The sequence below is a fragment of the Tyto alba genome, unplaced genomic scaffold (assembly GCF_018691265.1).
Source record: "Tyto alba isolate M040663 unplaced genomic scaffold, T.alba_DEE_v4.0 Super-Scaffold_19, whole genome shotgun sequence".
In the NCBI taxonomy this organism is placed as follows: domain Eukaryota; kingdom Metazoa; phylum Chordata; class Aves; order Strigiformes; family Tytonidae; genus Tyto; species Tyto alba.
The window spans coordinates 6469875-6494602 of NW_024881281.1; the positions used below are offsets into that span (position 1 = coordinate 6469875).

Sequence of the window (24728 nt, forward strand, 5' to 3'; positions counted from 1 at the left end):
ATCTCATTAAAACCTATCAGGTGGGTTTTTCTACCACCGAGATAAAACAGGAGTCGATAAGCAAATGCTGACTGTCTCTGAAAGCAGCTATTTCCCTATCAGCTTCCTGAGATGTGCCCTGCTGACAAGAGCCCTGCTTCACTTGGGGCCCACATCCTACTCTTTGCTTTGATTGTTTTCAGTTCATTTGCTTTTGCCCCAAATCAATGAGATTGTCATTGGCTTCTCACCCATGTTTGCCAATCTGTGGTATGTCTGGCTCTCCCCATGGGAGTGCCCATGCCACAGACTGCAGGGAAGATACAAATGTTTGGACAGTGATGAAATTGCTGTCCTGGGGGGCAATTTCTTCCTCCCAGTGACCAACCTGTGCCCTAAGGCAAGAGAACTTTATCCCTGAAAATAAATTTTGTAGTCAAATGTTGTCATTGTCCTCAAATATCTGGCCATCACTGCTGAACTCAGTGATGGCTTGTGATGAGTATCAAGGATTAGTTATGCTGGTTTCCTTGTTCATCCACACTTACTCGTTTTCTTTTCTCTGTTTTTGTCCTCATTGTTATAATCTCAGGGATTTAGTAGGGAAGAGCCCTAGCTTCAACTCGGGAGAGCAGACTCCCTGGCAGCTGCCCTGCAGTGGTCACTGAATGACCCATACTGAGCTGAGTTTGACCTTTGCTGGGATTAGGATGGCCCAGTGGTTTCCTTTCTCAGCATAACCTATTGAATCCTGCAGCTGGAGGGGGTACTTGGCTGGAAGGTTGGTGCAAATTGTAACTAGTAGCCTTTGGGCACTTGTTGTTCCTAATGTTGCTGTGTGCATGTAAGTATTGCAAAAAAAAGACTTTTCCGAGTGAGCCAAAGGTTCTTGGCAGGGCTTCGCATTTGTCAGCAAAAGCTCTTGCACTTTGTGATGCCTTACAACGAAAGAGAAAACTAGACCTTGTCCCTTCTGCAGGCTCTTCTCTGAAGGTAGCAGCAGCTGCCCAGAAAGTGACTGCAAGTCATGAAGTGCTCCTTGTCTTGCTGTTGAATCCCTGCCTTTCCCTGCCTGCCCTTGGCTTCTGGTATTGGATTTTACTCAGCCACTGTGTGAACACGTGGGGCCTGCCAGACTCCTAACTCAGTTGCGTGACAGTGGAGATGGACACCTAGAAAAAAAATCCACATCAAAATAACAAATATTTTTCAAGCAGTTGTGCAACAGAGTTTGAGTGGGGGCTTGTACTCGTTCTGGGTGGCAGGTTTGGCCACATCCTGAGAGGTATGTTTGAAATTTGCTGACAAGGAGTCTGGTGGTGGCACTTTGTTCCCATTTTAATTTTACTACACTACTACTTGGCCTTTAACCAACTGAAGCAGCATCTTTTAGTCAGTACTAGTGCTGATTCTACAGTCTTTATCGGGATTTGGGCCTTATCAGCTATTGGGGAACTTGATCTGTTCAGGGTCTTGCATTGCTGTGATGTTACTGGGATTAGGAAGCTCAAGGCTTGGGTCTGAGACATGTTTAAGAAAAAAAAAAAAATCTTGAATTTGATAATCTGTTCACAGAGAAAAGGAATCAGTTGGACTGAGGGCCTTCCTCTAAGACAGGGCTTCAGAAAACCAGAGGGATGATAAGCTAATTCACTTATGGCAGTTTAGCATGCCTTAACATGGGCATAGGAGGAAGGTGCTGCCTTACTGCTCTTTGATTTTCTTTATTTGGGGTCTGTAGTGGGGAACTTGCAGTCTGAAGGTCCCTTCCAAGCTGGTAAGATGTGACGATGGCTTGTGGAAAGGCTGCGCACGTGACCCTGTAAACAGGAAAAGAGTCAGTGTGGCAAATGTTCATTTTCTACAGGAAGCATGCTGTGTTGATTAGCAGCTGTTGGTGGTATCTGAGAGCTGCATGGGAAGGTGCTGGCCCCGGGTGAGAATTGATGCAAAATGAAGCAGCAGCTGGGGAGAGAATGGAAGTTTAACTGGAGACTGTGCCTCAGTTAGATGAGGCTTTCAGCTGGGTGCCCAGAGAGGGGTCCTGGAAGTGCAAGTGGATGGACAGTCATAGAGGGAAACCCAAATAAATTGCATTTGTAGTGGTATAAAGCAAGAACATCTCCTCCCAGTTCCCAGAAGTATGACACCATCCTGAAAAGAGAAAACATGCTCTTATGTGGGCAGACTGCAGAGATTGGTTGTTTGCACGTCTTTCACTGTGATATTTTTTTTTACCCGATGCTCCCAGACTCTTTGTCCCTGATTTCTTTTGCTCACCTCCTCCATATTTTTTTTTTTCTAATAAAAAAAGACAGTCTGGCTGTGCAGTCTGTCCCACAGGGCTATTGCCAGGGTGGCTGGGGCTGTCTTGACTGCTTGGCTCAGTCTGATCCATGAAAAAAGATGAAAGGAAAGCTTCTCTCTGCTGTCTGAGATGGCAGTCACTCTTGAAAAAGCCAGACTCAGTCCTTTGGAAACGTGGTGTGTGCCTGGGATTTGAAGAGGTCAGCAAAGAGTAGTTAATGATTGACCCTCTCATGAAACCTACAGCACTTAATTTGGGAGAAAGGATGACTTTAAATGTTCCAGTAACAGCCTGAACAAATCCCAGCGAAGAGCTTGACATAAGTGATTACCAAGGCAGCCTTCCTCTCACCTAAGTTGTCACTCTTTAAATAGTAACTTGAACTACTAATTGGGCAGCAGAAATCCTGCTGCTTGGAGGGAGAGTGCTGTAAAAATAGACACTATGTTCTTGTAATTGCTGATAAAGACTTGCAGCTTCTTCTGGCTTGACAGTGAGACAGTGGTGAGCATTCATGCACTGAGCCTGTGCCGCTGGCTTACGCGGGTGGCACTCTTGCATGTCAGACCTGGCATGCTTGCATGCAGGTGGATTTGGCAGGAGAATTTGGGGAGGGCACCGCTGTCGACACAGAGACAGCCCTTGCCCAAAGCACTGTTGCAGATGGAGCCAGGCACGTAGGAGACCTTCCCCAGCAGTGTGGCGTGCACTGATCTGGAACAGGATCTGAGCTGTGATTGAGGGAAACTGCTGTTTGCTGTAACCAGGTGCATTAGGTAGGTGAGTAGTTAGGCAGGTTCTCTGCCCATTAATCTCCTCCTCACTGCATGTCATATGCTGCCACTCGCTCCACTGTGCTGGTGACCTGCTGGCACATGAATCTGTGCTCCCCAATGAGACGGCTCTTGGCTGGACCTTGTGCATGCTGCACACACCTGCAGCCCCTCAAAAATGTTCTGTTTATGGAGGTGACTCAAAGGATCAGAGGATGTCAGGGTGCCAAGGGCTGCTTGAATCATTTCCATTAAGCCTCAGCGGATCTTCTCCTGTTGCTCAGGGGCTGCTTCTATTTTCACAAACAATTTGTATTTCCACATAGCGCTGTTGCCTGGCCCCTCCTTGGAACTGGCGATGAGCAGCTGTAAACAAGGTGGTTGGTACAAGCAGGGACTGATGTTTGGTGCCCCGTTCCCAGCCTTCCTGGCTGCAGCAAGTCCTCAGAGAGGGCTAAATTTCCTCGATGTTTCTGAGCTGTGTTCTTATCACCTCCTGGTGCTGCTGCTCATCGTGTATGCCATTGGAGGGTCTGCTAGCAGGCATATGCTGTGGGAGCTTCTTGGGGTCATGTTGCAAATGTACATGTCAATATATTAGCAGTAATTCATCTACTCCAGCTTTAAATGCTGAACATATGTTTTAAGATCTCTTTGTGGGGAGGGTTGACAGGCTCTTTACCACTTGCAGCCAGAAGTTAAGGTCACTGCACTGTCCACATCCCTCCACCCTTCCACTCTACAGCTGAAATATCTCTGTAGAGTGCTGACACAGGGAAACCACTACTACTTTGTCACTCTTCCCCACCCCCCAACCTTGTTTTCCCAAGTTTAACCTCTCACCCACATCTGTTTCCTATGAATTTATCTTTGTGGAGAGCCCAAAAAGCCCTGATGCTGTGGGTGAAGCTGTGTGCCTGTGCCTGGCTCATGGAGATGCTGTAAGTATTTAAGATCTTGGGCCACACCAAGAGAAGATTATGTGGGAAAGATAGATGAAAAAGATTAAGTAGTGTGAAAACTGCAGAGAGCTTCCCAAGCCTGTTCAGGACTGATTTCTAAGGATGTGATTTGAGAGGATCAGGCTGGAGTGCTGTCCCTGCAGAAGGGATGCTGATGGGACATGTGGCCTTTTGGGGATATCTCTGTCACTTACTTTGGCTGTCTGTGACTAGCAGGGCAAGAGCAGGGACAGATCAAGTTATAAATCAGGAGCACATGGCAAAGGGAAGGAACAAATAGTCATCAGTGCCCACAGGTGGTTTGAGACCATCTTAAAGGTGTTGGTGAGAGCAGTATGAATGGAGAGAAATGCTGTGCATCTTCCCTAGAGTGCTGGGAGGGGGCAGAGGATGGTTTTCCGGCAGCTCATAAGCCTCAGGTATCATCATCTGAATTGCTGTTAATAGCTGATGTTTGGAAGGTGGAGCGTGATTTGTTTGCAATGGACACAAAGCCGGGAGGGTTCTTTTGGTCAGCTAGCAGAGCCAGGGTGAAACCAGTAACTGTAATGGTGCTGAGGGTTGGGTAGAAGGGAAGGAGTTGCAACACGGGGCGGTGTGATCTTTGACACAGGGAGGGTGAGATCAGCCAAGGGGATCTCCTCCCTGAGCTGCATCAAGCAGTGAATGTGAAGTCACTTGTACGTGAGGGATTCCTGCTAATTAACTAACTAACCAGGGCTTACTGGGAATCTCTAGTCTTGCTTCATGCAGATGGTTATGTAGGTGACTTCTCTCTCTATTCCTCCTTTAATATTGAACTTTGTCAGATCAATTATTAAATATGGAGGAGAGCGTTTTATGTCACTGGCTTGCGGCAGCAGTTAGAAAGCAAGTGCTTTGTCATACCAGCAAAGGTTACATATAAGTCAGATAAGCATTGGGAGAAGGAGAGGTGGAGTGCACTAGAGCTCTGGGTTAATGAAAATCTAAAGGCACACGTGTTCGCTTGAGGAGTTGTAAGACACCTTGGGATAGGCTTGTAACAGGAGCAGAGTTGACATGAGGCAGTAAAACTGCTGCTGCAAAGAAAAAGGAAATTCTTCTTTCCTTTTTTTTTCCAAACTGTCATGTTTCTGTCTCTGTTACGCAACGTGGGCTCTGTTCAGCATGGGAGTTTGTACGTGGAGTTCCTCATGTAAAGACAAGAACAGAAAGCTGGAGGTATAATTGATCTGTATGTTCTAAACCCACTTGAAAATAATAGAAAATTATAATTATGGGGCAGAAGTTAAAGATGCATTAATGCAACAAACAGAGAAGGCAAGTGAGCTGCCAGACCTCCTGGGAACAAGGTAGTCAAATCCAGGCAGGATTTTTCAGAGCCAGGGCAGTTGGGAAGCAGGGTGGCTACTGCAAAGCAATTCCTTATCCCAATGCGCACAGTGAGGGTAGGAAGCTTTTCGTTAAGCAGGCTGTTGCTCTGTGCCAGGCCTTGTCAGTCCAGTGCCTGGACCCAAAATAACTGATTTTGGCTGTAGTTATTGCTCCCAGTTTAGGGAAAAGATCTGTGAGAATATTCCAGTTGTAGATTAGGAGGACCTTATTTTTGTCTTGGTCCCTCCAGGTTCTGCTGGGTTTCATCCCCTGTAGTTGCCAGGGCCTTGTTGTATAGTTGTTTTCATAAATTAATGAATCTCTGTCCTTAGGCTATTACCCTGCTGCTGCTTAGGATACTTGTCCCCTGGGTGCCTGTGCATCTTCTTCCTGCTCCCAGCTGAGCTCATCAGGTTTCCCTTGTCCTTCTGCTGCTCTTCTGTCCCTTCTCCACTTCTCACTGATTATAATAAAAAATGGAGTGTGGAGGGTGTATGCCCAGTGTGTTGTGGCACCCCACTTGTAGGGATTTTCTCTTCCCTCTTTCTTGCAACACTGCAAGCCTCATTCTAACACACTGCAATGATGATCCTCTGTCATCCCATGTAGGAAACACTACTAGCAGCCCTGAAGATGAGAACAGCACAGCTTCAGAAAACAAATGGCCTTCCTGCAATGCCCAGGATGAAATGCTCAACTTGGCCTTCACCATTGGGTCTTTCCTGCTCAGTGCAATCACACTGCCCCTGGGAATTGTCATGGACAAGTATGGCCCTCGCAAGCTGCGGCTGCTTGGCAGGTTGGTGTCCTGGGCTCCCCAGGTGGGCTGAGGGGCGAATTCACACATTGTTTGGGGCAGATGGGTGCTGTTTGGGTGCTGTGCCTGTTGCGGGGTCCCTGCAGCCTTGGGAACTGTATGAGGGGTGGGGCTGGGATCTTCTGGGGGCTGCTGGCCATGCACAGGGCTCACCAGAGCAGCCCCAGGGTGATTTCAGCCAGCACAGTGAATTGCTCCATAAGGGAAGGGCCTGGGACTCCATGTCCACACTTCAGCTCTCCAGTGTTGCTCTGTGTTCCCTGGACAGATGGAGCCTGGAGGAAGAGCGGAGTTGTTTGTGAGTCACGGAGGGTAGCTTTTTCCTTGAGCTGGGAGCTATGTCCTGAGAGGCACAAACCCAAGATGTTACATCATCATTTGCAAGCTGGGGAGTTAACTCGGGGATAAGCATGTCCTGGCTGCCTTTTTTAGGGCCCTTCTCTGCCATGTGGTATATGTTGCTTTCTGCCTCAAATAGGAAGGTTGTTAGCTGCTTCCATCATGGCATATAGGGATTAGTGTCTTGTTGGGCACAGCGGACCCCAGCACTGCTGAATTTTAATGCACTGAACAGTACCAAAACCCAAACTGTACTGTAGGCAGAGTGGGAAAAACAGGGCAAGTCTCTGACTCAGACCCTACTAGGGAGGAGCAGGTAAAGGCTGTGAGAACTGTGACCACAGCTGGGTCTTGGGGCAAAGGCTGCTGCTGTCTCTGGTCACCTCGAGGTGAGGGCTGGCAAAGCTCTGTGCTGGATAACCAGTAGGGAATTTGAATCCAGCAAGAGCTGCGTCAGTACTGGGAGGAAGGGTTGCTGCCTCAGCCGTTGTGCAAGGCTTGCCTGTAATATTTGGGTATTTCCCTGGATTTTTCTTTCCAAATCACCAGCTTCCCTCCCTGTGACAGAAATTATCCTGTGCTTGCTTAATGAAGTGCTGAGGAGGTAGAAACATATGTAATTTAGTGCGTGTAAGGAACTCATGGTTTTGGTTCCCCTTCAGCGCCTGCTTTGCTGTGTCCTGTGTGCTGATCGCGTATGGTGCCAGTAACCCAGACTGTAAGTAGGCATTTCTCTGAGCTGGGAGGGCTTTGGGGGCTGTGGCTTGGATTTTTGGGGGAAGCAAAGCGTGCACAGCACTGTGTGCTCTGTCTGTCACACCTCCAGTGCTGTGCTGGGATCTTGCTGAGCACACGAGCTAAGCATCTGCTGGCCTGGAGAGAGATGGTGTTTCACAACCCTAAGTGGGGAGTGTTGCAAGGGCCAAATGTCTGAGATAGCTAGGTCTCAGCTTTGTGTTTGGACAGGGCCAGGTTCTGTAAAGGAGCAATTCCAAACAAGTTCATGGCTTTTTGGGGGTTGGGAAATAGGTAATAATTTCCCAACCAGCAAGGACAGATGGAGCATGCTCCTCAAGACCACATAGTGAGGTGACACTTTGAATCCAGTTCTTTCAAGTAAATCTTCCTTTTAAGACTCATTCAGACAAGTTGCATCAGCAAGTCTGTTCATTAGAGAAAAGAAACCCTTCCATCCTGGAGATGATCCCATCCTGAATTCTGTCTTGGAGGAGAGCCCTGACCCTTCGGCTCTGTGTGTCTGGGGAGATGGGTGCTGGGTCAGGAACAGCGTGTCATGTCCCGAGGGTGTTGATCCACTGAGGTTTTTTGTATCAGGACCAAAGACCTCAGGGCTCTCTCTTCATTCTTTGCCCTGGTAAAAGCTAAGGGCACTTTTTTTTATTGTTTCAGCTCTGTCTGTGCTGATATTCATTGCACTGGCTCTGAATGGCTTTGGTGGGATGTGCATGACCTTCACATCACTTACGGTAAGTGAAGAGTTATGACCTGACTCTATTTTATTCCTTACTATGGCCTTGAGCTGTGCTAGCAGGAAAGAACAAAGTGGATCTTTTGCCTGTGGCTTGAATAGCACATGGCTTTTGCTTGGTATAAACGGTCAGTCACTCTTTCACATGAAGGGCTGAGTACTAGGTAGTTATTCTAAGGTGCTTTTTTCCCCAGTCCTTTTGTGTTTTAGTTGTGTTTTGGTGGTGTGTTTTTTTTTTTTTACTTGCCCCTTGCATCTCAGGTGAAGGTGGGGTTAAAAAAGGAAGTGTTTTTGTCTAGGACTCAAATTGTCATATGCCTGTACATGCAGTGCTCAGCTACCTGGCACAGACTGGACATGTGTTTGCGCTGGATTTAGCATTGACGTACTGTGGGAAGAATCATCAGAGCAGAGTCTCTTGCAAGTGGATATGACCAGCTTTCTGCAAGTGCAGTTTGCATCTCGCCCCAGGAAGATGGCTGTTCTTGAGCACAGGAGGTTTTGCTCTCAGAAGGGTGAGAGTCCCTTCTAGGTTTCCTTAGAAATGCCGCACTGTTGAATGCACCCAGCTCTATCTGTGCAGCTTGTTTAGATCTGTTTAGTCCATGCATTGTATTGCAAGCTTTGGTCAACAACTGTCAGCTGGATTTCTAAATTTTTAGGGTTCTTTTTGCCTCGAGACAGAAGCAGTTTCATCCTCTGAATAGCTGTTTTATTTTCTACTTCATTACCCTGATGCTTGTCAGTGTGTCTGAAACAGGGCTGGGTGGAAAATCTCCCAGAAAACAGCCTGGGAAGCACTGATGTTTCTTGAGCTGTGGCTGAAAACTTTCAGATTTGGACTGCATTAGCTTGAACTTCGTGTTGAAGTAAAACTTTATGTTAAGGTTATCTCTGATTTAACAAGGCTTAGGTGCTGGCTGAACAAGATTCAGACAGTAGCTCAATTCCTTGAGACCTGGATTTGGCAGTGGCTGGGTTTACAGATCACTCTGTGCACTGCGATGTTGCTGCTGCTGTTGCTTTCATACATTCAAAGCTTTCAAAACTCTGTGCAGATGTTGGTCTCTCCTTCGTATGTAGTGTTCTTCACTGTAAGTCTTGGCTGTGGTCCCAAAGACCTATGGGGCAAATGTCATCTTGCCACGCTTCAGATAAAAGCAAGGAAGAGAGAAGCATACCAGCACTGCTGTGGGAGAGGAGAGGATTCCCATCCTGTTGCTGTCAGCATTGGTTATTGTCTCTCTGGGTGGTTATTAAAGGGTCACAGATTATTTTAGAGCCACTGGTGATGATAGAAGGGAGGGCAAGGATGGGGCAGAAGTATATTAGATGTGCTGTACTGTGGCTTTTAGCACCAGAAGTAGTAAGCAAAGCCACTTATTAGCGCTCTCATTAGTGAGCCAGTTCTGCAGCACTAAGTACAGTGGAAGGAAAAAGGTTAAGTCTTCCAAGAAGAGATCCAAGCCTCGAGGAGGTCTGAAGCAAGTAGCGATGCTGTGAGTTCACCCAGAGACACCTCAGGTGGAGCCCATCCCCTCCCGACAGCAGTGTGTTTTGTAGAGAGCTGAGGTGGCTCCAGGCCTGACTTCTCAAATCCAGATTCATATGTAGCTGCTTGTGCTTCCCTGCAGAGCTGCACAGAGGCATTTTGGTACCTGAGGCATGTGAATGTGATTAAAAAGTCTAAAGCGGGAGGGAAGCACTTCTTCACCTGCACCACAGTGTAGTTGTGGTGGTAACTGTTAAAAGCAGGTGTACTTTGCTCATGGGCAGCCTACCGTTTTGTCGTTGCGTGGTTCTGCCTGCCAGCTGGTGTGCTCGCAGTTGGTGTGTCAAGAGCCATCTTCTGCGGTGACGTGGTGATCTCTTGTGAGTCCCTTCCAGCTGTGGCCCACGGAGACAGGGAGTGTGGCAAGGCAGGGGACACGGGGATGGCGGGTTCTGGGAGATGTGGCTTGCACGCACTGTGCCCAGCACTGTGCCCAGGAGAAGCTGAAGTAAGCGCTGGGAGGGGAGACTGGAAGGCATTTTTAAGGACATTCATTACACCGGGGCAGCGAGCGCTAATCAACTTCTGGTGCCAACTAAGCCTGTTCTGGCTGACACAGGCACTGACTGCCGAGCGCGCACGTGCGCGCACGAGTCAAAGCAAGGTGACTTCCTTCTCCTGCCAGCTGCAAGTGCCCTGAAGCGCTCCAGGAAATGGGTCAAACCCACTGGTGCGCGAGCTGGTCCTCTGCCACCCCAGGCGGGTTACAGTTGCTGCTCTGTAGCAGGGTGGCTGTGAAGGGGAGCCCCTGCGTCGCCTGGGGTTGGGATGCCTGCTGGGTGTTGTGGCTTGTGGGGTTTCATGGGGTGTTGAAACCTTCCGGCACACCTGCAGGCGTGGGCATGGTGTGACCTGATGGGAGGGCCGGAGACAGGGATCCTCAGTGCCTGTGCAAGGGATAAACGGGATCTCTGAGGATTACAGCTTGGGACAGGACTCCAGGAAGCTTTGCCTCTTGGGTTTAAAGCCTTTTTCAGTAACAAGTCCCCAGGGTGTCATGAAAGCACATGGCAAGCTGCGGAGCCAAAGCAAGCTGCCGTTCCTGGGTGCCTGGCATTGTGGCTCGGGGAGGAGGGGGAGCGAGTGAGTGGGGCTGGTCCCCGTTCTGGGAACAAGGTCAGACTGTGCCTGTTGTTAAAATGCTGAGGGGAGATTTCTGCCTCGTGACTTGGTCTTGGCCAATATAAGTGGAGATTGGAAATGGAAACAGATCTGTGTTGGTGGCTCTGACAGCAACACAGGAATCTGGCGCTGGTTCTGCTCTGAAGCTATTTCATGCAAAGAAATAAACATGTGTGATAAATTACCACAAAGAGCCTTTTATAGATTGTTTTCTGTCCTGTTTTCCTATCAAAGAATTACAGCTGCTTTGCTCGTATTTTTTGCTACAAGCAGCGCCCTTTAATCAGAGGGAAGGGGTATCTCTGTGTAGGGAATCTTCTCTGCTTGGAAATATTAAGAAAACTTGGGGCTCTGTGTTCTTTTGTTGGAGAATGGGAACAGGAATTTCCATATGCTTTGGACAAAGCAGGCAGTTTGAGGCTTTCCTGGAAAACATATTTTTAGTGTCTGTGTAACTTCCAAATATACCCCTGATAGGGAAAACAGTTTTGCTTGAACAAAAATACCATTCTCCAGTAGTCTAGTTCTCAATCTCTTGACTTTTTCCACTGTTATTTCAAACAGTCCTTGCAAGAAGAGGGAAGCTGGGTTTGGTAATACTACTGTGATATCTTTTTGTATATGGATTGTCTCCAGGAAAAATCTGAAAAAGTTATAAAAAATGATCGAAGGTCTTAAACTCACTATAGGGCAGATGAGAAAATAATCTGCAACAGGAAATTATTTTATCAGTTTAGGATTGCATACCTGTAATAAAGGACTCCAGAAAAAAAACAGCTATGGTATGACAAAATTAAGTTGGTATCTTTCAGAAGGAGCATAAAATTAATTATACATTGAGTATTATTGACTTTTAAACAGAAGGCGTAAGAGTTTCTGTTATGGTAGGTCTTGTGGGATTGAGTTTGTCATGCCGGAGTGGGCAGAAGATAGTGGAGGAGTCTCTTCTGGCCTGGAGGGATAACAACAGAACGAGGATCAGATCTTTTTGGTGGCATAAAAACAAAGAGCTCTATTGCTCTGTGGCTTGGTTTTGTTTTTTGTTTGGTTTTTTTTTTTCCCCCTCTTGCGGGTTATTTTTTTTCCAATTCTTGCTGCTCTAAAGACAGCATGAAAAATGACTTAGTAAATACTGTGTGTTATTTTAGTAGCTGGTCTTTAGATGAGACCTGCACAGGCATTGCCAGTGCTGGCACTCGCAGTCAGAGAAGTTTTCTGTCTGGGTATGGACTACTTTTTCCCTTGACTCTCCTGCCCCTCCAGGTAGTCTCAGATTTCTTCCCAAGTGCTCAGTGTTTGCAATTTCTGCTTTGATTGGGTTGGATAAGACCTTAAATCTCCTATGTCCAACTTTCTTTAATCTGGCTGCTTGTTTGGTGCCAAATAGGGTTTTAGGAAATCTCTAGCCTTTCTAGGACTTATGTCCCCATCAAGGCAGAGGCAGACATGGGTTTTCCTGGACATGACTTTGCTTTCAGTCCTGCTCTATGTCTCCAGTAGCCCTCAAGAGCAGGAGGATCCACCTGGGAGTTGCTTGTCTGCTGTATGAAAAAGGCTTTTTGTGATCTCTGGGGCTCTGGGGAAAACCAGCCTGAGCCAAGAAGCAGCTGTGTTTGTGGAGCTCTTGCACTGTGCTGAGCTCCCCAGCAAGAGCAGCTGTTTGTTGTAATTTCTGGAGATTATTTTAGGTTTGGGGTATTTGAGATGAAATGAATGTCCTGCCTGGTGACAGTGACTAGTCTTTTTGCAACCTGCAGACATTGTATTCTGCAGATGCTGTTTTCTGGGGTGTGTATTTAGGCCACTGCTTCCAAGGAGAGATTTTTTTTGTGTGTGTGTGTATGCCTGGTAACAGACCTTTGGATCCTTCACTGTTTCCTGTCTGCAGCTCCTGAAAGCAGCCTGTTGGCAGCTCTCCCGCATGCAGGGATCTGAGGATGGGTGTGGGGATCCTCGCTGCAGAGGAGTGCAGCGTTTTCTGCCTCTGCCATGTGTGCCTGCTCGGGGTTCACCAGCAGCATCAGGCTCGGCACATCATTGCTGCTGTTCCCGGGCTGGGGTTATCTGAGGACCTGGAGGTTGCACTGCATAGGAAGCTCTGCAGCGAGACAGAGGATGATAAACAGCCAGATGGATCCTAGAGTGTTCCTGCACAGGAATACTTGTGTTGTAAACACGCTGGTCCTGCTGTGACACAAGCCAGATTTGCTTGCCTTATATGCTACTCCTGGGAAAGATGGATTTGTTTTTCAGCAGTGGAAGGGGAATGTGATGACAGCATTTGCTTGCTCAGACTTGGTCTAATATTCTCTGAATCATGTTTTTCAGCAGCATCTTTAAACGGATAAAATGCTGGTTATCCTTTCAGTCCTAGAAGGCACCCGCAGTGTCCTGCTTTGAGGCCCTCTGAGGCTGATGTGGTAGTGTTGCCCAAGTGAATTTGGGGAGTAAGTGACCCAAAAAAAGGAGGTGGGAGGGAAATCTGCCTGCCTGCGGCACAATCTGTCTGATGACCAGCTTCAGGAGGTATCAGCTGAGCTCTCTGTAGCCTACAACTTCAAAGCTTCTCTCTGTAATTTCCAGTTTTCAGGCCATCGTTAGTGATGGAAACTTGTTCACTTCTAGTTATTTAGAAAAACAGCGAGTTCCTCCTTTCCCAGGAGAGTGGGAAGGATTCTCAGTTCCTTCTGCCTGCTTCACTCTGCTTGTGGGTCCTGAGTGGAAGCCGGGGCTGGTGAGCCAGCCTGGGAATACTTTTGCTGTTGAGGTGACAGAAGTGGCTGCTGTGAGCTGCTTCTAGCTGTCTCTACTGACAGCTTTTCTTTCCCAACAGATCCTTACAGAACCAGCCTGGTCTGCTTTCAGCAATGCCATCACACCTGACAGGATCCCAGGCAGCAAAGTGGGGTGGGTGGCAGGAATAGCAATGCAAGGTGCTCTTGCCTGCTTCTTGCTGCAGAGTTCAGCAGCTTCATAGCTGTACTGGGTGATAAAGCCTTGGATATCTAGTGTTTGAGATTTGCCTTCCTGCACCTAGCTCCAAGCTAGCGTGCTTGGGCATCTGAGCCATCCATCCAGCTGATGGAGAAATGACCAGCTTTAGCCTCCTCTCTTGTAGAGAGTCTGCTTTCACAGGAGGAGCCAGGGACCTAGCTAGAAACAGAAGTGTGAACAGTAACATAGTTCATGTTTGTCTCCATTCCTTCTTGTTATAACATAAACTTTCTGATGTACTGTGAAGATTTGGGTGCTGACCTAAGGTGCATAAAGAAACCTGGCAGTTCAAGATGTTGCAGTATGTTAAAGACTGTACAGCTATCACAGCCTGTATCTAACTCTCAGCTAAAGAGGGTGATACGTAGAGAACTTAAGCACGTATTTTTTTTGAGAGGAAAGGAGGCTATAGGCTTGGGGTAAGGAATTCTTAAAGAAAGCACAAGGACTGGAGCAAACATTCCTGTGCTAAAGGTAACCAATGCAAAGTATGTTGTCAGTCTGGAAAGAAGCAGTGTCACTAAGCACATAAATCTTGGATTGTGGATGATCCCTGACAGTGGAAACACCAATGCAACCTGCAAAGCAGTATCTTGAAGAGCTAAGTCACTTGAGTAAAACTGGCTGCTTCAGATTCTGGTATACAGGAGTCTTAATCCTAAATGCCACTACTTTCTGAAGAAAGCCTCCTTCCCTTTTCTTCCCTTCCCTTGGCAGCAGCCTGTTTCAACCAATTTTTCTTTCCCCAGCTGCCCAACATGTTTGGTGACCTTCGTTCCACGTTCATTGCTCTGATGATTGGCTCCTATGCTTCATCTGCCGTGACTTTTCCAGGAATCAAGGTGAGGCTGTGGGTTCATGATTCATGACTAGTGGTGTTGTGCTGGAGTCTTGCACCATTTAGCAATAATGTGGAAGAAAGAGGGACTATTTTTTAAAGCACTCTCTTAGAGGTGTGCCTTTGTAAGACTGTTCCTGTCAAAGACTTCCCAAGTGACTGCCTCAAAAACTCAACAAATATTGGAAAGAGAACAGTCCATTTTCCAATAGACAGTAAAATTTTAAAGGTGTCCAGTAAAAGTAAAGAATGGAAGATATTTTTTTATGTAAGGTTGCTTTTTTTTTTTAAACTCTAAGGAGTATACATATGTATTTTAATACACATGTGTATGTTTAATCTGTGTGATTGTCACAGGTGGTTGGCTTTGAACTCAGTTCAGAGCTAGCAAATGGCACAGCAGGGACAGAAGAGATGGTCACTTGGGCTGCCTTGGTAGATCACTTAGTGGTTCTGAACCAGAGATGTCTCATTGCAGAGTTAGCATAAGGGGAATATAGTGAAAGTAAGCCAGTCTCAAGTGTCCAGGGAAGTTCCTGCTGGCTTTCCAAGGAGAAGGTCCTAGATGAAAACCTTTGGCAGTCATCTGCAATACGACTGCATTCTATTCCAGCTTGAGGTCCTGTTGTTGTTGCTATAACTGCTGCTAAAGATGTGCGTATACATCTCTAAGCCTGCATGTAACAAAACTGATTTTTATTACTACTTGAGTTAAACCCATTTTAAATGTAGCATGTTGTTCTTTCCCACAGCTTCCTCTCAGACCTCATTCAAAGAGTATTGAAGTATCTTTCTGCTCTTATAGCCAAAACCGTATTTTCTTGTGATTTCCAGGTTATATATGACTTTGGGGTCTCCTTCATCCTTATTCTGCTTGTCTGGGCAAGCTGTGCAGGACTAGTTTTCTTCAACTGTTTCTTCAACTGGCCTCTTGAGCCCTTCCCAGGACCAGAAGACATGGACTATTCGTAAGTGTCCACTAGATTGGCCTTGAGGGCTAATCACATTCTTAATCCTCTAGAAAATGCTGGTACAACTAGTTTAGAGGAGTGGACAGGGAACTCCCTTGCATGTTGTTTATTGCTGCCACTTAATTTGAGGATTTATGTCTGTCACTAGCATTGTCTTGACTGGTAAATATCTGTGGAAAGTAGAACTTTCCAAAGCGTAGGAATTATGAAGGAAAAACGATCTGTCAGTAGTCATAAGTATTTCTATATTGACCTGTGCCAGATTGGCTTGGAGGAAGTATCTGTGCTCTGGATGCAGACCATTTGTGGGCTTGTAGATGGAAACTAGTTCCTTAAATCCACACATAGCCTTTCTGACTCCTACCACTTTGCTGCCTCTGATTCCTCACCCTGTGTTGCAGCTCTCTTGCTCTTTACTGCCCAACAGGGTGAAAATAAAGTTCAGCTGGCTGGGATTTGACCACAAAATCACTGGGAAACAGTTTTACAAGCAAGTAACAACTGTGGGGCGCCGTCTCAGTGTGGGGAGCTCCATGAAGGGCCCCAAGGAGCCAACAGCCTTGCAAGAGAACAACAAGCTCTGTCTGTCTACAGTGGACCTAGAAGTGAAGTGCCAGCCTGACAACACAGGTGTGGTTCCATGGGTGCCCCAGGGATGCTTGTGCTGGTACAAGGCTGTCGGCCTCTCTGCTCTGCTCCAGACCTGTTTATAAGAGATAGTGATACGTGATCTATGCGTTGCCAGGGCCATGTGCCAGCCACCATTATTTAAATACAAGTTCAGTTATATAAGGAATCCTGTCCTTGTATACTTGCCTAAAGACACCATATGGTGTTGCCAATGGTTGGGACAACCGTGTGGGTAACTGGTATGACTGCAGAAGGACAGTGCAGTTGGTCACTGCTGTCTTTTAGGTAGACTGCCATCATGACCAAGCCTTCTTTACTCAGTGGTATGGCAAAAGCAAATGGTTTGAAGCTTGATTTTGCTCTAATCCATAGAATTAGGTGAGTCTTCCTTCCTGCTCCCTTGCCCCAGTTACTGGTAGCAAAACTCCAAGCATCTATAGCTGTTCATTATGGAAGTTTGTAAGGCACCAGGTAGTTGCCAGGAACTCCTTGGAGCTGCCACTGGCACGCAGTCTTGGAATGATGAGCTAGGAGAAGAACTGTTAACCCAGAGGTGAAAGCTTCTGCTGAAATTGTACATGCTTACGAAGTTATGTTGCCTTCTTCAGAGGCTTTGTTATTCCTTCTGCAGCTTCTCCCTCCTTCATGAAGAGTGTCTTCAGTCCTATCTTGTTGCTCAGCCTTATCACCATGTGTGTCACTCAGCTGCGGCTCATCTTCTACATGGGAGCCATGAATACCATCCTTGAGTTTCTGTCTGGAAATGAAGATCAAGGTACGGTAACTGAAGAATTAATTTATCTGTTTCCTTGGAACTGGGACCTGACCCCCAGACTTGGTCCTTGCAAGAGGCCAGTGAGCCTGATTACTCAGCAGATATGCTGTGTATGGCAATTAGTGGTGTCAGAGTGCTGCTGACAGCTGCTGGTACGGTCTAGTGGGGGGCTGGAACTACCCCAGGACAGAGGGGCAGCGAGGTAGACACTTGAATGTCAAGCTAATTTTAGCCCAGTGTCTGTTAAATACTATTCCATGTTATTTCCCCAGATGGGCTGTTGAAAGTAGCGTCTCGGGATGGACTGTGATTTTTTTTTTTTTTTTTTTTTTTTTTTCCTAATTGGAAAACCTATTTCATCAGGTATTTGCTTTGCTTATCCTAAGCAAGCACAAAGTACAGAGCAGCTGACTCCCATGACTAATGGTTGGACTAGGTGTCTCAGCCCAGCAACCGGGGGTGGGAGAAGTGAAGTCATAGCTGTTTTGTGCGGCTTGGTGTGTGCTGGGGAGGCTCAGGGGTGCTCACTGCTCTGGACTCGTATTTATATCTCTGATTCAGTACATGGAGCAAACAGGAAAGAGTACATTAGTTTACTGTTGTTGAAAATACCCAGGATTGCAAAACAAGATTTAGCCCTTTTTTTTTTTTCCAGTCCTTTGTAGTAAGATCCAGTTTGAACTTGTTAAATCTGGATTGCATGAAGCTGATAAATCAAGAGGCACTCCTCTGAAAACAGGAGCAAGCTCTGGGGGAGGGAAGGAAACTCGGGAAACTCCAAGTGCCCTGGCATTCCCTGAATTGCTTTGTTTCTTGAGCCTTTGACAGCCTGCAGCATTCAGCTCTTTATCTCCTGGCTCAAGAGCCAATTTAGACATTAAACAGTAAACAGGACAAACTTCACACTGCCTACCTTTCCCAACACAGCTTAGTTTTATGCTTATCTTGTAAATCTTCCACACTGTTGTTTTTTTTTCTTTCTTTCTTTTTACCCTGGCTTACTCTGTTTAGCTCTTTTTCCTCTCCTCCCCTCCTTGGTATTTTAAAATTAACTATATATGCTGCCAATTCTGTTCAGATCAAGCTCCATGTTAAAAAAGGGGTTGTGCCCCTTGAATGTATTGCATTTTTTTCTGTGCTACCTTTAAGATTTCTTCCCATTTTACCCTTCCTCCCCCTGAATGTAGCCTGCGCTTGCAGTGCAGTCCGCTGTCTTGGTGTTTCCATGGCATCAGCAAAACAGTGGTATTGTCTAGTTGCAGCAGTGTCAGGCTGCAAGAGCAGTTCCAAGATGTGTGCAGCTCTCTAGAAATGTAATCCATGTGGATCAGGAGAGGTTGGGACGCTGCTCCCTTGGATTCCTTATTCTTCTTGCAGTTATTTACTTGAACGTGGCTTCTTTAGAGAGCTCCCTCCACCTACAACTGCTCTCAGAACCACTCAGCAAGAGAAGAGAGTTGAGTGAATCCTGCAAGTGTTATGGTCAAAGAAAACTTAAATATTCCCAGGAGTAGAACAGGAGAGAAGGATGTGGGGAAAATCTTTCAGATAGGTAGTAAAGTCTTTAGGTTGCACTGAGGCTCTGTGTCCTTGAAAGTCCTGCTTCCCATCCAGATTATGGTGACTTAGACCTGTCATGAAACCTGGAGGTGGAAAAAGCAATCAGCCTGTGGCTACTTATCTTCTGTAAACCCCCAAAAGATGGGGGAGAAGCTAAGAAGTTCAGTAGCTCTGTAAATGACTGTATAATTGTGTTGTAGGAAGTCAGGAGAGTAGACCCGTTATGTCTAGAACTTGAAATTTGGTTGCATCTTTCATAAATTGTCATCTTGCTTTCAAATCTTGCAGTACTTGGAGATGTTGGGTAGAATCAGGGTGGGCTGGAACACTCAGCTGTATGAGGTGCTTGCTCAGGATAGCTTTGAGAGAAGGACTTGTAGAACAGTAGATGTAAAGAGTGGTGTCCATGTATGCACACTTTGTCTCTTGGCTCTATCCAGGCTTCTACCATATCTACTTCTACTGCTATTTGTTAGGTATTGTTCTCCTTTTTCCCCCCTCCCCCCCTCGGGAAAGACTTTTTTTAAGATGATAAATTGAGGAGGTGCTGTTTTGTAGCAGCTACTGTCTTCTCTTCTCTTGCTGACCCCATAAATTCCATTCCCTGCTTCAAGTTGGCTTCTGCTCTTGGTGTTTAGAGCCCAAGATTAAGTGTTCAGAATAGCATGAAGAGGCAAAACATGACAGCATGGCTTGCTTCTTACCCTCTATTAAAAAATAACCAGACAACAGCAAATCAGCTCCAGGAGTGTTTGTGATGCCACCTGTCTCTCTTGGGTACACCAGTTGCTATAATGAGATGGGATGTGGGGCCACTTCAGGGCTTGCCCTTGCAGAGGTAATGGGGGCATGAATGTGAGTTTGGAGGTTGGAAGCTTCTCTTGGCTCCCTTGCCAGCAACTGGAGCCAGGAAAGCATCATAAAATGCCATGCCTGGGCACAGCAAGGCAGCCGTGCTGGGGTTTGCTACAACTGTACAGGAGATAAAGGCTTGTTGGAAACTTCTTTCCATTATCACATTGATTTTGGTATAAATCATGGCTGTACTGCTTTTGCTAGATCTAGAGATGCATTAGGAGGGACAAACTATAAAATTCTTTTTGGTTATTTTGCTTACAGTGCTGTAACTTAAGCGTTCTGTGCTGAGATGGGCACTTTCAGAATTACATCCTTATTTCAGAGCTGTGGTACACCATGACTCACTAGCTCTTCTGTGTGAGGCCTACAAATCCATCACGTGGGCTGCAGAGAGGAAGTGGAAAAAGCGTTGCAGGGTGGGGAACTGTTCAGCAGCAGGAGGGGACAGTTTCTTCTAAGTCTGCTAGCATAGGCTTTCCCTTAGCAAGCCATGTAGATACTTCTCCCATCTTTAATACATGGGGAATTGTCATCAGTTTGAGTTTTTAATGATTGCTCTCAGATGCTGTGGTGGTTTTTGCTGCTAATTTCTCCTCCCTCTGCCTCCAAACTTTTCCATTCAGTAGAAAATGGGTTAGTTCTCATCTTCCCAGCCTGGCGTGTTCTTGCTGGAGCTTCCCAGCTGGAGATGTAGCTGCAGCTCCCAGCAGGGCAGGAGAGGAGATGACTAAGGCAGGTTGGCTGTGCAAGATACATTGCTTGTAAGAACTTTTCCTGCTGGTCACAGCCAGAATAAACCTCCCTGGCACTAAGCAGTTGCTGGGTCCCAGTTCTGGAGTCCTACCTGCTGTTGGGCTGATGCTGCTCAGAGTACTAGTGCAGGATCAGAATGGTTGAAGCAAGTGTGCCCAGTATGTCCACTCTAATGTCGTGCCTCTGGGAGGCTAAATGATGAGCTGGGGCTTTGGTGTCCCAGCTCCTTCAGCCCTGTCTGTGAGTGCATGGGGTCTAGGCTCTTAATTAGGGAGGTGATCAGTGGGGAGGAACAGCTTCTTTTCTGTTGTCTTTTTTTCCTGTTGCTGCTATTACTTGGACTTAAAAATTTTTTAAAAATATTTTTAAAATTTTTTTTTCCCCACAGTGGCTCTCTACACTTCCATTTTTGGGGTACTGCAACTGCTGTGCTTGCTGACAGCGCCTGTGATCGGGTACATCATGGACTGGCGACTGAAAGAATGTGATGATGGCTCAGAAGAAAATGAGGAGAGCAACACTGAACAGTGCGTAGTGCGCGCCTCACGGGATATGCAGCCACACAGCAGGCCTTCTCTGCTCTGCATAATGTGTTTTGTGATGAAAGACCTAAAAACATTAGTTCTTCAATATAGAAAAGAAAGCCTGAAGGAAGACTTGATAATTGCAGTGGAAAGAACCAAACTACCTTCCGTGTCCCCTAAGATCAGTCAAGAGGAGCAAATTTAAATTGTAGTGGGGGAAGCTCAGACTGCCCTTCTAGCCTAACAGTAGCAGCACTGAAATAATTGCCCAGATGTTCCTCAGCTCCCATTGATGGAGATCCCACCACCTCATTAGGCAGACCTTTAGCCAGACTGGTTTAGATAGTTAATGTGATAATGGGGAGAATCTTACTGTGAGTTCCAGTAGCTGCTGAAAGTGCTTTTTGTAACATAGGTTTTGCTATCCTTCCAGAAGTGACAAGAAGAAGAAAAAGCGTGATCGTCAGATCCAGAAAATCACCAATGCCACCAATGCCTTTGCATTCACAAATGTCCTGCTGGTTGGATTTGGAATCACCTGTCTTATTCCTAATCTACCGTTGCAGGTGAATAGGCCAAACGGGTGGGTGTGCTGGAGGGGTGGGTAGCGTGGGTCCTGACAAAATGACAGGCAGGACAGGGGCAGGAGGGCTTTCTGGTTCTGCTGGGAGACTTCTGTATTGCTTTGGGAACTTCAGTCTTAGATATGAAACAAATAACACCATGCAGTTTACATCTCTTGAGAGAACCTAAAGAAGAAGCTATAGTTAAAATGTCAGAGTTGATCCACAATTTATTCACACTTAGAAGTTTCTGCAGCTGAGCTCTGTAACAACAAATGCTTTCCTACCAAGATCCTCTCAGCACTGCCTGTGCATTTAAGCTGTGATTTAAGGAAATTTGACGTAAGAAACATGACACTGATATATACAGCAGGTTTTCTGCATAAAAGGCTATGCCCAGTGGTACCTGTGGGATTATAAACCTGTTAAAATATTTATTTTGTGGCACCACCTGCTTTTGGCAGAGGAGTTCAGTGATTTTATGCTATAGTTAAACATGCCTTGATGACACAAGCAAACAGATATAGTTTGACATACTTGCATATTGTCCGCAATAACTTGTGGAAAATTAACTAAATTGGCCACAATTACAATAAAAAAAAAGCATTGTGACCCTGGCCACAGGTTTCTGAGGACATGTCCTTGCAGCAGTGCCATCACAAATGAAATAGGTCTTGCGTGTGGTTAACCTCAGGGGGCACTACATGTTAGCCTTTGCAAAGTAAGGAAGAGCAGTGCTTTGAGAGGTGAGCACCAATTTCTTCCCTTGTGCTGATCTTTCAGATTTTGGTTCTGGGTTCTATAAGCCCACTGGGGGACTAGAAAGGAGAACAACTTTTAGGAATGGTTGTATGTTGGGGTCTGGAATGCCTAGGTGGTATCTAGGATGTGACATTTTTCTGCTTCTCTTTCCAGATTGTTTCCTTCATTTTGCACACAATTGTGAGAGGATTCATCCACTCAGCTGTGGGAGGCCTCTATGCAGCTGTGTAAGTCTCTGCTTACCTATAATATGTGGCTGGCCAGATAAACTGGTTTGGGATGATAAGCTGTCCAGGTGAGAGGTAGATCGGGAAGTAAAGTCTTCATGGTCAGAGGGGAAAAATGATGCAACTTGTTTCCTCATTCACCACTGGATATGACAGCAGCTGTACTGAAGTCCTAGCTGATACTTTCCTTGTTTAGAAACAGCTAAGCTCTTTGGCATAGCTACTGCAGAGAGACAGGCACAGCTATATATGGGCCTCAGGTAAGACTAGGCTATTGACACAGAAGTTATATAGTAAAAACTCAAGGCTGCTTTTGTCTTATAATGAGTAGCTATGTGTATGTGGCCAGGTAAAACATTAACATAATTGAATACATTGCTACTGGTCTACTCTGAAATTACACTGGTAAAGCGTTGCTCAAGATAACATTAGTGATGCCTACTCCCTTTCCTATGACGGATCATCCATCCTGTTTCCAACTTATCAATAGCTAATACTCTCTTCCTTATTAAGCAATGTTTTTGGTTTTGAAAACAGATCTGCCCCTCTGTCTTGAGCTGTTGGACAGAGGAACAGAAAGAAGCTGTTGTTTTTCAGAGAAACGCAGAATTATTGAGGTGGGAAGGGACCTCTTGAGACCATCTAGTCCAACCCTTATGCTCAAGCAGGGTCAGATAGAGCAGGTTGTCCAGGACTCCGTTCAGTTGGGTTTTGAACATCTCCAGGGATGGAGACTCCACAACTCCACAGACTCCTTCTGTCAGAATTTTTGGCCCCAGTGCCTGGGGAATCCAGACTAGAAAACCCATCTAAGACTCTGCTTCAAAAATGCATAAACTTTTGGTTCTCTGGCAGCTTGAAGCAAGAGATTTCTTGTCTTAGGCAAGGTAAATGCCTGTTGCTGTATATATCAGCTTGCTTGTAAACTAAGCCTGTTTGACCAATGCAACTCTCTGGAATTTCCTGGAGTTGAGGTATTTTTGCTCTGAATCTGCCTTCTTTGGATATTTGAAGGTTTTGATTCACTTACTTCTTTTCAAGCTTAGTTTAACCTGACCCTTTTTGAACACGGCTCAGTCATGCAAAGGGAAAGATGTTAGACTGTTCTTGAAATTTATTTTTTTTCCATTAGTAGTATCTGATATTCAGCACTTTCCAATCAACAGTATTGTTTAGTTTGACATAGGATCAGACTTGTCCTCAAAAGGAAAACACATACTAACCTGTTGTGCAGGTTTCACTCACTTCTAAAGAGAGAAAATTGTTATGATCAGACGAAAATGATTGCTCAGCTGCAAATGCTGACATCTGGATAAAGAGGCCCTGCTTTTAACTTACAAATATCAACATTCTTTTCCCTTTGCAATAAGAACAGTAGTTGTATAAGCGCTTCCACCTGCCTACAGTACAGTTGCAAAACAAAACAAGTGCTGGATCAGATACTTCTTAAGTTTGAGAGCTCAGGATGAGAATAGTCTGGAAAGGAAGGCTCCAGCCTTGTCACCAGCTGCATTTTGCTCTAGGGAGCACTGTGCATACCATCAGATCTAACTAAATACTGTACAAAAAGAGGTTGTTATACATAAGTTCGGGAGAAAGAAGTCCTTCATAGTATGTCTGTCTTGGGACTGTGCTCTATGTTAGTCGACTGGGAATGTAATCTGATCTGGGTGATGTGAACAGTCAAGGTGACATATAATAATGCTGTTGCTTTCTCTGTTGACAGATACCCCTCTACTCAATTTGGCAGCTTGACAGGGTTGCAGTCGTTGATCAGTGCCCTTTTCGCCCTTCTGCAGCAGCCTCTTTTTATGGCATTGACAGGACCTTTGGAAGGAGACCCTCTCTGGGCAAGTTCTTCTCAAATTTAATGAGAAAGCTTGGTGGTTAAGATGATTTTTGGCTCACTTTGAAAACAAAAGGATTCCTGTGCATGGACCAAGGTTAAAAACAGCTGGAATTTTACATGTCCCTTAGTCTGCTGTTACCTTGGTGCTGCCCAGGAGACCCTTCCCTGTGTGAGTAATGATTCCCTGGGAGGGAAAACCATTAACCCTAATGCTGGTGTATGGAAAGGGAGGAAGAGAGAAGGCTGCAGGAGTGCTTTCTGCTAACAGTTTGTGTGGCGAGTCAAGATCTGTCAGATAAGTGAGTGAAACTGTGTAGACATCAAAATGCAGTAGAAATACTCTGTTCCCTTGAGAGCTATTAGCTCCAGTTACCGGTAACTACTGAGTTGCTGATACTAATGTCTGAAAAGCCAAGTGGCTAATGAGGGTAGGGCTAATGTGGTGTTTTGATGAAAGTCTGTCTGGGCAGCTCAATAAAATCATGACATGGATGGTCTTGGGGAGAGTCATGGTTTCTAGGCTACATGCACCCACCCCAGCAGTCAGAAGTTTTCTTCAGTCAGAAAACTTGGTGTGAAAGAAATTTAGCCTAAAAAGCCCTGCCTGTTCTGTGGAACAAGACTCCCGCGGCCATGATCCAGAGCAACAAACTCTTGCAGCATTTAGCTTAAACACATGGTGTTCTGGGCACAGGAGTGTAAATATAAATACAGTGGAGGTTGTTGC

General features: G+C 46.0%; 1 protein-coding gene across 1 annotated transcript in view; it reads left to right on the plus strand.

The window, feature by feature from the left end:
- SLC43A2 (solute carrier family 43 member 2) overlaps window positions 1-24728 on the plus strand; it is a 33786-nt gene that overhangs the window by 3554 nt on the left and 5504 nt on the right. The window contains exons 3-13 of the mRNA XM_033003178.2: window positions 5988-6177; window positions 7197-7252; window positions 7945-8021; window positions 14441-14533; window positions 15364-15497; window positions 15928-16130; window positions 16762-16905; window positions 20465-20603; window positions 21034-21166; window positions 22079-22152; window positions 23879-24002. Of these exons, the coding sequence (XP_032859069.2) occupies window positions 5988-6177; window positions 7197-7252; window positions 7945-8021; window positions 14441-14533; window positions 15364-15497; window positions 15928-16130; window positions 16762-16905; window positions 20465-20603; window positions 21034-21166; window positions 22079-22152; window positions 23879-24002 (1367 nt within the window). The remainder of the gene's footprint in view (window positions 1-5987; window positions 6178-7196; window positions 7253-7944; window positions 8022-14440; window positions 14534-15363; window positions 15498-15927; window positions 16131-16761; window positions 16906-20464; window positions 20604-21033; window positions 21167-22078; window positions 22153-23878; window positions 24003-24728) is intronic.